General features: G+C 40.2%; 2 protein-coding genes across 2 annotated transcripts in view; both read left to right on the top strand.

Moving 5' to 3' along the window:
* The first annotated feature begins 1,731 nt into the window (after positions 1-1,731).
* On the top strand, positions 1,732-4,366 carry LOC132972114 (claudin-19). The gene is made up of 4 exons (XM_061035001.1): positions 1,732-2,112; positions 2,567-2,731; positions 3,340-3,418; positions 3,522-4,366. Exons 1-4 carry the CDS (start codon positions 1,911-1,913, stop codon positions 3,688-3,690), a joined length of 615 nt encoding a protein of 204 aa, XP_060890984.1. The 5' UTR covers positions 1,732-1,910; the 3' UTR covers positions 3,691-4,366.
* Positions 4,367-7,546: 3,180 nt separating this feature from the next.
* p3h2 (prolyl 3-hydroxylase 2) overlaps positions 7,547-15,385 on the top strand; it is a 52,182-nt gene continuing 44,343 nt past the window's right edge. Inside the window, exon 1 of the mRNA XM_061033605.1 lies at positions 7,547-8,163. Coding sequence (XP_060889588.1) covers positions 7,747-8,163 — 417 coding nt within the window. The 5' untranslated portion in view covers positions 7,547-7,746. The remainder of the gene's footprint in view (positions 8,164-15,385) is intronic.

Raw genomic sequence — 15,385 nt, 5'->3', positions numbered from 1 at the left:
CCTAACTGTGTTTTTAAGTGATTTATTTGATGGACTGTATGTTTTTCCTCACAAAAATCAAGGGGATTCAAAATTCTCAGGAAATTTGTAAACTTTTCCTGATATTGTCAGTAACCATCTGGTTCAGCTGCAGTGTGCAAACCTAGACAGGAATTCCTTGAAAATAAAGTCTGACCTGAGCAAACCCTTTAAGTAATACTAAACAATGGGAGTGTAAAAATTTGTTATAAAACACTGGCTATGGGAGAATACCAAACACCAACAGCTTTAGACGTATACAGAAGGGAGCTCTGACTTGAATTGGGTCAAAATATTTTGATGGTTTATTTCAGGAAAGGGTGGACACTGATCCAATCTAAGAGACAAATGCTGAGTGTTTACAAACTGGCATCCCACACCAAATATGGTCACATCAGTTGGTAATTGTCTGGGTTAAAATGAACCCTGTTTGTTCACATAAAAACAAGCTTGCTGTTGTTAATTGCTGCAGAAAAGAATGATAATTGAGCATGTGATGCCTCTCTTCTTTTAGCCAATAGACGCCTCTTTTACTGGTTTATTTGCTTTTTTCTTTCTTTATATTCTAACTGTAAATGAACAGACACGTGAACAAAGATTTTTTAGACAGTAAGTCCTAGATTAAGTTACTGATGCTACTGTATGTTTCAATTTTCTGTTCCCCTTATTACCTTCCCATTATATTTACATTATTGCAGTATATTGCAGTAGAACAATTCAGTAGTGATTTATTCTGAATTATAAAGTAATTATCATTTGCAATTGCAATCTTCCAGATTAAGTTGCAACTTTATTAAGCTCCTTCATTCTGTTTCATGCAAACATACAATGTCCACAGTTAGTAATACAAAAAAGATATGCAAATAAAAATACAACCACAATTTTTTTTTTTTTAGGTCAAGGTATGAGGTCATAATATGTGTTGTTATAGACTGACAGCTTGGTCCCCTTACAGTCCTAGCTAGATTGCCCAAATGTGGGGTGTTCTTGTGGGCAGTGGGTAATAAAAAAGAGAAAAACAAGTTGGCCTAATGAGCTTTAAACCTGTCATTCATTTTCTCTCAAAAATAGAGACTAACCAGCCTATTGCAATCCATGCTTATGCCTACAACACAACCACTGATAACCCATTTTAGTTTTGATGCCCAATGTGGTAAAATGGAGCCAATGGACACGATAAGAGCCTCTTCATCACAAACACGGGACGCATTGTGTAACTCATTGGTATTTATTGGTGTCTTGGAAATATTAGTTTGTAAAGAAGAGAGCACAGACCTACATCTGTATCAGAAATTACAGCTGGAGACTTTTGAAGGTTTGTGAAATATTGTTTTTGTGATCAAATGTGGTCTCCCATTCATTTCCAAAGCTGTGTAAAGTTGGATTAAAACCATTAAAGTTCAATGAAAATGGACACCACTAATGTTCTTTGTACAAAAGCCTCTTGAGGAATGAAGCATGAAGCCTCTGGTCAGTCAGCCTGTTTAAATGTCAGAAGAGATTATTCAGCAATCAATTCAGTAAATCTATTCTGGTGTCATGTCAGCATTTTCCTCCAAGAATCGTCACCTTGTTTACTAGAATCTGTGAATTACTCTGATATGATTTATAAGAAACACATCTCTCCTCTCTTTATCAGCTGCAGGTGGAGTAGATACCTCCCAATGCGTCACGCGCCCTAGACTTTAAATAGAGGCTGCAGCAGCGCGCACACATATAACGGTCCAGGGAGCTGTGAGAGGGATGTAAACAGACATCACTCTGCATCGATCAGTCTGTTCTCCAACAACTTCTGCTCACCTTAAGTGTTTGCTCCCGGTCAGTTTTAAATCAAATTCTCGGACTTTTCTTTTTAATTGTTTGAACTTTCCCGCTCTGCATATCTGGACACGATGGCCAGCACGGGACTGCAGCTGCTCGGTTTCCTCCTCTCTCTGGTCGGTCTCGCTGCCACAGTCGCCGCTACTTTAATGGTTGAATGGAAAAAGCAGTATCAGGGAAAGACGCACCGCATCCACGAGGGCTTGTGGATGAGCTGCAGCGGCTACGAGAGAACAACTTGTGAACTATACCAGTCCCTCCTCAAGCTTCCAAGTATGTTTTTTTTTTATCACATCTGCATCAGCTCTGAAAGCCAGACACTGCCTGTTGAGATACCTTCCACTGATGATAAGTTACTAATATTAGCCAGAAGTGCGTCTTTGTTGTGTTAACCCTGTGGACTGGCCTCACCTGACGTCATTACATCAGTCTGAAGGAATGTGTAAGGTCATGATGATATAGTCTTGTTAAATATAGGTAGCTTCCAATATTTTATTTAATGCATTATTTTTAATTTCATCTTCAGTTTCCCTTTCTGTTAAAACGGTAATCCTATATTATAAACAAAAAAATAGTAGGATCCCATACCTTTACTTTCAAAAATAAGAAATATTAGTAACTAGCTCTATGCAATTAACGGCATGGAGCTTCTCCAACATCTGTAATCTGTATAAATGATAGGTTTACTGTATAAACATACTAATGTTCCCCTATTGTATTCCTCTAGCCGAGATCCAGGCGACCAGGGCTGTGATGCTGCTCAGCATATTGCTCTCTGTTGTGGCCGTGCTGGTCTCCACAGTGGGGATGAAGTGCACACACTTCCTGGACGGAAGGCCTGAAAGCAAATCCATCACAACCATGATCGGAGGAATCCTGTTCATTCTTGCAGGTGTGTTGAATGGCAGTCAAACGAGATAATTTGTCCTGTAAGATTATGACATTTCTTCATCTTTTTTCTTCTTTAGTTAAAATCTGTCAATGAATCTTGTTGGGCCTAGCTAATGAGGGCAAAACTAAAGGTATTCTTAAAGACAAAAAATGTTTGAAAGATAAACCAGAAAGAAACCACAAACAGAGAAAACAGAAATTAGATCTTAAAATAAAGACTAAATGTTTTAATAATCACTAAGTCTGTGGAATCACTTGAAATAACCCAGGAGCTGTGTGAAAGTATGAAAAACAACCAAGACCAATTAAATAAAATATGTTACTGTGATGGACTAACACATCAAGGTCTAAAGACAACAACACAACTGGTGGGAAAGAGAGCAGAATGTTTCTGCTGCCACATGAGCAGAAGTATAACCAGAACAACAGTAAGCGGTTGAATTGAGCTTCTTCATCATTCATTGAAGTATCCATCGTCTTTCCCCGCACTAAAAAGACTCAAACCCTAAATCAATAATCAAACTGTAGAATAAAAAACATAGTATAGTTGAAGAAATAGATGAAATGAGCACGTTTGTGTTGAACATTTTGATTCATGTCATTGTTTAGGTTTGTTGACCCTGGTCATAACCTCCTGGTATGTCAGCACGATTGTTCATACCTTCCAAGTATCCCATCACCTGGAAAGGTATAAACCACACACAAACAGAAAGAAAAACACAAAATCACAAGTTAGCAGTTATTCTGTGAATGACAATCTATGTAAATGTGCATCTATGCTATCTCCACAGCTTCGAGTTTGGTAAGGCGGTTTTTGTCAGCTGGGCTGGAGGCCTCCTTACGATGGCTGGCGGTGCTTTCCTGAGCTGTCGGAGGTGCTCCCGGACCGAGTCGCCTGAGTCCATCAGTGTAAACCACCTCCTCCCATCAGGCAGTAACCCCAAATCCAACTATGTCTAGAGGAGAGAACAGCAGAAGGCCATGGAGAGGCCTCAGACCAGCAGTGATTTTACAAACTTGAGCAGGATGGCAGGCTGTGATGATGAACTGTAACCCGGTCCAGGATTATTGAATACTACCTTCTGTACCACGAGTCAGGAACCAGCATCAGGATTGCTCACAAAACCAGACTGTGTGTACAGACTCTGAATCCCAGTTTTTTTTTTTTTTTTGCTTTTTTAATTTCTTTTTGTTTATCAGTCCATGTAAATCCATTCAGACAAAAAAGGTAAAGGATTAAACTTTTAATTTACTTCACAGTCAATTTTCAAGTGAGTTCATTGTGTCAGGTCTGTCAGTGCATTTAAACAATGACTTTGTAACAGTAAGAAATCATCAATAATGAATTCAGTATGTTTGTTTCATTGAAGTGCAGACAGAGAGTTTTGAAGCTCGACTTCAACATTTTTGTATTGTGTTTTCCCTTAAATACATCCCATTTACCTCTCTAAGTTCACACTACTGGTGATGGATCCTTTCATGTCAATATATTACTACATTTCAGTGTTTTCTCAAAGTATTTTCATGTAATTTGGTTATTTTTTTGTTATGTGTCATACTGACAATACTGTGTCAGAGTACAAAATAACCATATGTAGCCTATATTTTGAAAAGAATAAACAAACTTTTTTTTTTTACTTAATGTTGGTAGCTGAGTTTTCTGTTTATTACTTAAAACATCAGGCTAAATCACAGCAAGGTATTTACAACTTACTTTATCATACAGGAAAACACAAAGTCCTGAATTCCAATTTTACCAAACTACAGAAGTATTTATAAATAAGTCTATTTAAAGTCAAATATTCTACAAAAATACATCATATGAATATAATATAAAGTTATAAGTAAGTCTGTAAAATAAAAGTGAAAGGCATATATTCTCTAGAGCAGTGGTTCTCAACTGGTCTAGTCTAAGGACCCACCACCAACTCCTTCATAAAAATCGTGACCCAAGTTTCTGATAATTTTTCAACCAATCAGATTTATTGAATGAAAAATAGTGCAGTTTGGACCTCGAATGGTACATAACATAGAAAAGGAACAAAACCAACGTGTTTTAAGAGCGCTTCATAGACTTTTTACACATTTTTTTTTCCCAGTCACATGTTTGCGACCCACTGAAAATGGCTCAGCGACCCACTTTTGGGTCCCGACCCACCAGTTGAGAACCTCTGCTCTAGAGGACTATAGAAGGATGAAATGGAATTACTCAAGTAAAAGTACCACTTAGTTGTAAACAGTAGCAGTGTTTAGCAACATGTCCTGTTACTCTGCACAGCTGGTGAGATCTTTGTGGGACACTAAAAGAGACCTGAGTCTCTGTTTGAAGAGCGGCATCAAAGGAGAGCGAAAAAACCAAATTGAATGAGTCCGTGTGATGTAATGAAGCATGACAGGCTTAAATGAACTATTTGTCAAAGATTTTCCTCAATCTCCTTCAAGTTTCAAATTAAGTTTATTGATTTAATGTAAAGTTCAGAAGAGATTTAGAACATTGACAAAGACCTGTTGTAGTTGATTTCAAACTGTATAAGTCTCTGCTGTTTGTTGTCAAAGTGGATCCCGTTGTCCTAAAAAGGCTAAATGTGCTCAAGTAATTACAGGCTTTCCTGACACTGAACCAGCTTCCTTCCTCCCGTATCTACAGTCATTTTACCCTCTAAACACTGCATTTACTGGCATCTGTTATCACAGCTGCTACAACGGTTAACTCAGGGAAGAGAATCAATTAGAAACAAAGACAAATTCAGTAAAGCCCAGATGTGTGAGTCACTGTTGTTGGGAGATAAAGGCTGGAAAAAGTACTGAAAAATAACAAGTGCAGTACACTAATGAGCAACAAAGTTCCTGGAAGGTGACTAACAATAATTTCTTGACATTGGTCACATTATGTTTTAGAATGATACGAAAAGCATGTGACAAGTACAAAATGAGAACTGAACATTTTGAAGCATATAAATAAAAGTTAAGATTATGACACAGTATCTCTCAGCCAAACCCCAAGAGAGGATTTGAGTAATGGATAATGGATTTTCATAACACAAAACTGAAACTGTGTTGTGGAGATTAAGTCCTGTTTTGTTAACATAATTGATCTTGATAATAGATATGAATAGCAGAGGAAAGGGATATACAGTTAAATGATCCAGCAAGGCCTGCTGTTATCAGGGTTTTCCTAAAACATCAAGCCAGACAAAAACAGCTTCAAATTACCGGACTTAATGACCCCATTCTCCATTTTAAACCAAACAAAAATCAGGAGACTGTGTTGTTCTCGGTGGATGTAAACCACTGAAGAGGACTGACTCACTGCAGCCTGGAGCATTTAAAACTTCCTGAACAATAAAAGAAGAATCGAAAGTAAAATACGAGATGCAAGAATGGTAAACAGGTAAAGTACCGGGTGGAAACAAAACGGATTATTTATTCTGATAAAATGCTCAATCATTTGTGTTCTTTAGAATTTGACCTCTTTTTTTATAGTGAAGGCACTGTGACACATGTCCTCCTTTGATTATTATTTTTTTTGCATCTGAATGAAGTGAACCTTAAAGTATTTCCTTTTTAAGTTCATCTGTTTCTCTACGTTGTTTTTACCTTTCAAGTTTGGTTTTATATGCCGTCTTAAGTTTCTCTGACAGACTGTCAATCCAAAACGTATCCAAGAAAAAACACACGTACACAAAGTGTTAAAGAAGGCAAGGCAGGCTTCAACCAGTTTCCATGATGTGTCACTGACTGAAGCAAACTACTATTAATAGTTTTGGCCTTTATACATTTCATTAAGATGTTAACAAGGAAACATTCTGGATTAAAAGAGTACAACTGAGCAAACATGTGGGTGGGTCTATCTGTCTTGTGTCAACAACATGGGTGGATTTAAACTATTATCAGGAACAACACAGCCTTACAATCGAGTGTTAATAAAAAAAAAAAGTAATGTTGCAGTGATTGCCATTGTATAGCCAACACATTCTTGCTACTTTGTCAAGTTCGTATATATATTGTGGACGTTGTGATGAAAAACAAACCAGGGACTATAATCTCTAATTGTATGAGAAAGTGTTTGATGTTTTCCTTCAATGTTTAATATTGCTGGAGGTAGGCCTACATTTCCTCTCGAGATAAAAAAAAAAAAAAAAAAAAAGGAGGTTTCTGCCCTCTAGTGGCTCTCTGTCAGAGTTTAAAGTTTGTCCGGAGTCCATCATTTTGGATTGTACCGCTTGTAAGGGGAAACTCCTCCAGAGGGAGACAAACCTCTTTAAATGGATTGTAAACGTGTTTCACAAACACTCACTCAACTCAAAACACAAGCAGCGCTCCTCAACGCCAGTGTTTCCTTGTACATAGGCTATTGTAATAATGTTATGTCTATTAGGCAACTCAAATATCTCTTTCATACAAAATCACTGTCCTTCACGGGAACTAGACGTGCACTTTATTTTCAACTTTAGCCTCTGATGTTCAAGTCATCTTTACTTTTGTCGCCTTTGCTTAACAGAGACATTTTTTCAGGCATTTTTATAGTCACTTGACTCCTTCACTCAACCGGGGAAGGAACCAACTCTTCCTCTTTTTAAAGTGTCCTCAGAGCCTTAGAAATGTTCAAAGTAATCCCAAGAAGCTACGGTAGTTCAACTTATTTATTTTTCGTGGGGTGAAATAGGCTATAGGCAAGTCAAATACTATACTGTTAGTGCCACCCACGAGTCGAGACATCTTAAAGGACCCCTGCGGCGCCCCTCGCGCCTGCTCCAGCAGCCTGTAGGAGCGCGCGATGTGAATGTGTTCTGCCCATTCATCTCCTGGAGGGGAGGAGTTAGCAGAGCAAGAGAGGGGTCACAACAACAAAAATGTGTGTCCCCGACTGAAGCAACATTATTTCCGCCCTGGCCTTGATACGTCCTGAGAACCACCGAGGAGTTTAAATGGACTCCAACACGAGCCTGTTGTTGTGACTGACAACTGCTGCGTCTGCTCACCGCCTCCTCACCGTCTGAACCCAAGGAGCAGAGGATGGATGGAAACTTTTACCCGGCTGCTATTTTCTCAGTAGTCCTGCTGACCCTGGCGTTGTCATCTTCTTCGGCTTTTTTGGAGCCATATGACCTTTTATACAACAACGCAGTGCAGGCGTTCTACAACAGCGAGTATGAAAACGTGGTGCTCTACATGGAGGGAGCGCTCAGTAGCTACACTGAGGTCCGACGCACCAGAGTCCGATGTCGGCTGAGGTGTCAGGACCAGCATCCGTTTGATGAGGCGTTCGCCGACATGCGCTTCTTCGACGTTGTCCTCCGGAGAGCAGCGTGTATGAACTCATGCATCGAGGAGAAACTCGGCTCGCAGTCTTTGCATAAAGTCAGCGAGGATGTAGTGCAGGACTTCCAAAGGAGGATCCCATACAACTATCTCCAGCTGGCTTATCAGAAGGTAGGGGAGAGGGTCTGAATGTCAATCTCAGTCAACAGTCTCTTCTGTAAGGAAGGCGTTATTAGGGCCACTGACAAACATGTGGAGTTCTGAGTTTTTGTTTCTGAATTCTGACTTTTAGACTCTGAATTCTGAGGAAAAAGTCACAACTTAAAGACATTTCTGCAGTGGCCCTTAATCCTTTCCCGTACTGCTGTGCTTCATGTTACCTGCTGCATTCTTCAACATGTTGCTGCTGCTAGGTAACATGATGCAGAGCGATGAGGTGGATGTCAAAGATGCTCAACAACAGCATTCATGTAAGCTGGATATGCCAATAGAAAACTAATGTGGTGTTTTACTTAAGTAGTAGTCAGCACTTGTTGTAGGGCAGCTGTGGCTCAGAGTTGATCTTAATGAGGACTATTGCAAAGTCAAGTCTTCAGCCCTGCAAGCCGAAGTACAGTGATTTAAATATCTGTGGGCAAGTGTCGCACGCATCAAAGACTGTGTTGTTGACTCTGTGTTGTTGATATTAGATTATGTGGGTTGATCAAGGCAGCCCAGTTCCAGCAGTTCAGCTCTGAACATGTCTGTGCACTTGCTTCAGTCCTTTTGTTTACAACCCCGCTTGGTCTTTTATGGATCCTCTGAGTGCAGTTTTATTTTAGAACAAATGCTTGTGGGTTTTTCCATTAAAGGAAAACCCCACTGACTCTTACTTTCTCTTCCGTCATCCCACATCCAGAGAATAATCAACATCTTCTTGAAAATGGCAGATGATAGATAGATTCAGTATGCTTGTGTATTGTAATCGAACGGCCACTACTCCTCAGTGTTTTCACATAAGACATATTTTTTTATTCACTCTACATTCATACACATTTCCCATGAGGTCCATATTTGGGGTGGGACGATGTTGAGCTCTAGGCGTGGGAACAATTGAAGATACAGAAAAAAAGCATGAGAGATGGAAACTTATTCAGACTCTCTGTTCTATTTGCTCCCCAGGAATAGTGAAGTTTTATGTTGTGTGTCTGTCATATTGCAGGAATATTGCCAGCAGTTTTGTTTCTGTACTATCAAAAGCCTTTGAGCAACAACCATTTGATGGATAGCTTTACTCTTCCACATGAAGCTATATAATGCTACCACTGCAGGTTTCTGTTGACATCTTTTGTGCACTATAACAATGTTTCCCAGCCGTCTTTTCTTCTTCGTGTTATTTAGGACTTCCGATAGATGAAAAGAGTGGATCTTTGGCTTTACAAACACTTCAATCAACATGCAGACACACACAATAAGATGTGTGACTGCTCACAATGATTCAGTGATCCCTGCAGGGTCGACTACGGGACACTTCAGGGGGCGGATACTTGCAGTTCCAGTAGCTTGAATTGTAGCTTTCATACAGCAGAGAGAGCAAATGTTAGTATTTAAAGGGTTCAATCACGCTCAGGCTGAATCTGATTCAAATGTTTACCTTCGCCTTCTACCTTGAACGAGAGAGCGACATTTTCACCTGTTTGGAACTCAGCAAGGAAGCTGACACCTTCTCCTCACATAAACCTGAGATCCAGTCAACTTCCACCGCGACGGACTGCAGATCGGCTCCAAATACCTCGGTGATGACACACAGCCTTCCGCTGCTCAGACGTGGAGGGGAGTTAATCTGTCCCATCACTGTCTGGTTTCTCCATTTTTCTCTGAATCAGCAGAGAAAGACTAAAAGCTGATGTGATCCTCCTTTCATAAAAGCGCGTGCTCCTGTCTAGACATGAGTAAAGAAACAGCATTACACACAGATCCTTGCCCAGCTGTGAAAATAATGCTAATATTTCTACAACATCTGTTTGGAGGAAAAGGTGGAACATTGTATTTTATTCTCTCTCGGTACGAGGCAGAAACTCGTTTATTTCGGCCTCCTGTGGGTTCATGTGTGACTCCAAGTGTGTTGACGTCTTCATGAAGTGAGTACATGGCAGCACATCAAAGCTTAAAGCTAACCACGGGTAAGGAGAGGCAGAGCTGGAGCGCTCCTATTGGCCTGGCAGATCAGAGCAGTCAGTGTGTACATGTGCAGATTAGCGCCTGAATCGTGTGTGTTTGGGTGTGTAGACACCCTCACATGTGTGTTAGTACGGGGGTACTTGGTGGTGTTTGTGAAAATAAATAACATTCCTGCAGTATTTAACATTCCGGCGTCACACACCCTCCTCCTGACAGCCTCTGGCATAATGCAGTCTTTAGGCTCCACAGTCACCAACTGTTCTCCGACCCTCAGGCTGCTGCGTTGTGTCCCCATCTCACCCATCGCTCAGCCGGGCAAATATTTTATGTTCCTGTTGTGGTCTGTTTGCTTTTCTAAAAAAAGAGAGACAACATTCAGCGCTGGAAATCAGTGTACACTTTCAGATTCTTCCAAATATCTGGAGATGTTCAATAGAAATTGTCTTCTTCTGAGGCAGAGAAGGTCTTGTGGAATCTTAAATGTAAATGTAAAAAAAAAAGATGTAAAAAATGCAGAGGTTTGGCAGCAGTTTCAGAATGTAACTTGACGATGATTACACTTTCCCCCCCTTCTTTTTTTTGGTAGTGTTATAGATACATGAGACGAGGAGGCTCTCTTATGAGTTAATCAAGTACACCTGTCTGGGGAATAGAGACACATAACTCAGTAACCATCCCGTCAGCATTTTGTTATGAGAACTTCTCCGTGTCTCTCAGCGCGATATTAAAAGGTGACATTAGGTCAGGACAGTCTCTGAGGGCCTGCTGATGTTGGTGAACCTCGCTGGAATTTGCTCTCTTTATTCGTGATTCCTCTGTGAACGTGATGGTTTGATTACAACACCAGCGGCTGCAAGTGTGTAGAGTAAACTCCCTCTTATTATAGATGACCACGTGGTTTGTTCATATCGGCTGCCTTCGTGCAGGTGTCCCATTTGTGTGAAGGGTCGGTAATGATCGCAATGCTTCGGTGCACTAGAAAGTGACAGAGCTATTCTTCAGGGTTGGGGGATAGTGTCTGTTTTCCAGCTCCGACATCAGCTTGATCCCAAGTGAGGAATGTTGGACGTTGTTAAAATGTGAGTAGAGAAAAAGGTGATTGATTACCTGCAGAGTTCATGACATTGAGTGTTTGTGCACTTAATGGGAATCATTGGTGATGCTTTGTTCATGCAGCTGATAATAGGGAATTCATAAATATAGAAAAGGGGAGACTGTGAGGTCTGTCTTTGTTGAAGAAAGCAGCAACATTGACATCTGCTCAGAGGCAGAAAGATTGTTTTTTTTTTTGTGAATCCACAGGTTCATTTAACAGTTATCCTTCAAGTGACTGGTGGTTTAGAGGGTGACCAGATGTATAACAGAAGTTAATGGCAGTCATAACTGTTTCTCCACTTTTTTTTTGTCTCTAATGTTGCACAAAACCAGGAACATGTGTGTTTTAGTATGTTCAAGCAAGCAAGCGAGAAATAGTCCAGCACATAACTCCCTTTTCAACTACAACAGATTGTTTTCACCCTTCGATTTTTTGTACAGTTTAAACATGAGAGAGGCAGCAATTTCCTTCTTAGGTTCTTGTAGATAAATGTTTCTTATTTTGGAAAGATTTGGGCTTGCTGATTCCTCTTGCTTTCAGTCTTTGTGCTACGCTAAGCTAACCAGCTACCAAGCAGACCTTAAAGTGGGATCAATCTGGATGTGTGACCCTTGAGGTGGATGACAGTATGATAAACAGACATTTACAGTTTATCGTAGAGCAGTAGCCACTTAATACTACAACAATGAAGTATTTAATTAACTTCTTGTTTCTTTCCTTAACTTGCTGCTTAGTGAAAATACTGAGACTGGACTGGTTTAGATCATTTGTCTTCTCTTGTGTTAAACAGACTACAATTATTAAAATAGATTGTTGAAAGTGACTGTATTTAATGTCTTTAATGCTGTCTTTAATAGCTGACAGTGCTATGCTTTGCCCAGGCAGCCAGGCACTCGGCTTGTGCCCAAAAACTTCTGCATGAATGGATTTGAGTGGATAATGGACCGCAGGAATGTGGGGGCACGCCATGGTGTAACACACTGATATTGTTCTCACCCTGATTAATAATTAAGCATCTGCAGGAGAGGAGGAGGCTGGTAATGGATCACTTCGGTAGTGGATTTAAAGCTGGGATGTCACAGCAGCAGGTTGTGGGAGGGAGTCAGACTTGGCTCCGAGGTCATTTGTAAAGTCCTGGCAAAACAGAACAGCAGACCGGAAAGAGGTTAGATCTCTTTGGATGAACCTTCTTATCTTGATTAATTGAGATTTATCCCAGTTCACAATATCCCTTGTGACAAATGGGAGGATTTGGACCAAAATTCACTTTTAAGTCCCATCCAGCTGGAGAGCAGCATGAAGATATATGTGTGTACGTGGATGTCTGTATTTCAGAAACTGAAGGGTTGACAGCAAGGGAAGTTGTTGTTTTTACAGATTGTGTGTGTGTGTGTGTGTGTGTGTGTGTGTGTGTGTGTGTGTGTGTGTGTGTGTGTGTGTGTGTGTGTGTGTGTGTGTGTGTGTGTGTGTGTGTGTGTGTGTGTGTGTGTGTGTGTGTGTGTGTGTGTGTGTGTGTGTGTGTGTGTGTGTGTGTGTGTGTGTGTGTGTGTGTGTGTGTGTGTGTGTGTGTGTGTGTGTGTGTGTGTCCATAAATTCTAGCTGTGTGTGTATTATTCTTTGTTTTTTGGTTATTATCAGTCCGGCCAAAGACTCCTGGGTGACTAAATTGTAAAATCAGGGTACGCATGGAAAAACTCGAGTTTTCCAGGCATCTGTTCAGCTTCACTAGTACTGACTTGAACTAATTGTTGGCTGCTGCGGGGCTGCAAACAGTTCTATCTGTCCCATTATCTTCTACACATCAGACAGGCAAAGCAGGTCAGTTTTTGTTTTTCATTGAAACATAAAAAAGCAGGAAGAAATTATTTCTGAGTCAAGTGTGACGCTCATTTAAAAGTATACACAAACTAAATAGAAATGTGTGTGCATGAATTTGTCCCTTGCTGACTTTCCGAGAAGTCTACTTGGGACAGTTTTAAGTATTGACAGACAGAGCCTCTATTCAAAATAAAAAGGTTGTTATAGACTATATATGCGTTGTTTACATACAGCCAGGGTGTGTCATTTACTGTAGTCCCCCTGTTGAAACAGCAGAGGTGTAAAGGGCCAGTGTGTACTGTTAATTTTGTCTTTACCAGAATGTTTGTTCACATTAAGCCAGCATCCAGTTCAGGATCTATTCTGAATGTTTCAGTGTCCTGACCAGACACATATTTGGCTCTGACAGAACTGTTGGCACCAGATTAGGTCTACCTTTGAGTCAACACAAAGAGAAAACCTTCCTCAGGTTTTCTGAGGTATCCCGTAAACCCCCCCCCAACAGCTTGATCTGCAAAAACCTGAGCAATAAATTGTGCTAATGTCTCGGGTTACTTCTTTCCTCAGCAGTGGAGAGCTGTGGACTACATGTTGGGAACCACATAGAGGGTAGGGGGCACAGGGGGGCAAATGTGTCATGGAAAACAGGAAAGTGAAGTTTTTTTTTCTCAGTTAGTTTTCTCCTTTAAAGTTTAAATATAAACACGTTTTTCTCCTTCTGTCCTGAAACATTGACTGATTCATCAATATTTCATCTCTGATAGCAAGAAGTTAAGATGTTTGATATTGGTGAAACATTACTGAAGTCTTCTGTGGCATAAAGTTTGGTGTGTGCCTGCTATGCTGGAGTCCTTGCAGTCTCCTTCACCTTTTTCCTCTGGTAACTGAGCTGATATTTTGATACATGGGCAAACAGAAGTTTAGTCTCTCAGCCCTGACCTGATGTAATGTTAGACATGGCTCTGGCTCTGGCTCCTTGTGCAAAGCTGTTCTGTTGCAAAGCGTATAAAATGACATTAGCTATTGTTTTGGGTGAAGTTCGGCCCATGAATTGATTTTGTTCATTTTGACAATGGCTTTTCACCAATAATGTAATATTTGACCCGGCCCCCACCACCACAACAAACTGATAGATATCTCTGGTAGATAACCCAGGCCTTGATAAGTCCTATGTTTTGCGCCGTGATTGACTGGAAGAGACAGCTTGGCTTCATGTTTCATGTTGTATGTACTTATGCACTTGATGTTTGGATTATTTATTAGTGTTGTTTATGTATTTTTATGTCGTCAGCAGCAAACAAATTTCCCTGTGGGGACAATAAAGATACCTTTGACCTTTGACAGGGCTGGGCCTATAGTTCAGCTGAAAACATATTTTGATTATCAATATCAATCATCTGAACGCTTTCAGATACCAGAATTTCAAATGTGAATTGATTGATTTGACAAAACGATGAATTTTTTTAATCCTGGGTCTGTGAGACTGTGATAGGAATTATATTTTAAACAATCATTCATTAATACTGATTTTTTTTTTAGCTCAAAATATATTATCCGACTTACTCACTTACGCCTATCCCTCCTTTTGTGGAGCATAGGCCGTTGATCCACAATCTGCAGAGTTATCATATGAAATTGGTAAATTGTAATAATGTTACATTTGGTGGATGAAGTATTGTCTAACATTAGTATATTCTCCCAAACACAGCGTCAACCTACATACAAACTGCAGATGAAAATGAGCTGTTTTGGTTTAATTTCATGTTCCATCATATGGTGTCATTAACTTGTATTTTTCCTAAATAATGAATGATCAAAGTAAATGGTTTTGACATCCTGTGCCATATCCTCCAGTATTCCTCAGAAATGAGAATCATACATATTTTCGGACAGTCTGTTTGACTTGTTGACCCCACAGCTGTTTCCTGTAAAACTCCATTAGAAGTGTTGATTGTTTATCCAGGCCGGCTCTGCTGTCATCAGCCTGCAGAAAGATGGCCCCCTGTGAAATGTATGTGGCAATGCTTATGTGTGCAAGGTAATCAGAACATATCTTAGATCCAAAGGTGTTAAATCACAGCTGTGTCCTGCCATTAACTTTGCACTACAGATGTCTATATTTCACACCATGAAAGCGAGAACATAAGAGCTCTCTGAATCCTCCCTACGCTGCACATCACCAAGTTAAGTTTGACAGCTGGCATCAAGAAGAGAACTATATCTAATTTGCAAACTCCCTCTGTCTGCCAAAGAATAATTCATCTTAGCAGCGCATGTAACACCAGGATTTCCAAGCATTATCCCCTGCCGCTCTCTGAC

Source organism: Labrus mixtus, chromosome 3 (assembly GCF_963584025.1).
Source record: "Labrus mixtus chromosome 3, fLabMix1.1, whole genome shotgun sequence".
Taxonomy (NCBI): Eukaryota; Metazoa; Chordata; class Actinopteri; order Labriformes; family Labridae; genus Labrus; species Labrus mixtus.
Note: the sequence above shows the minus strand (reverse complement) of the source record. Positions and strands in the feature narration are given on the sequence as shown.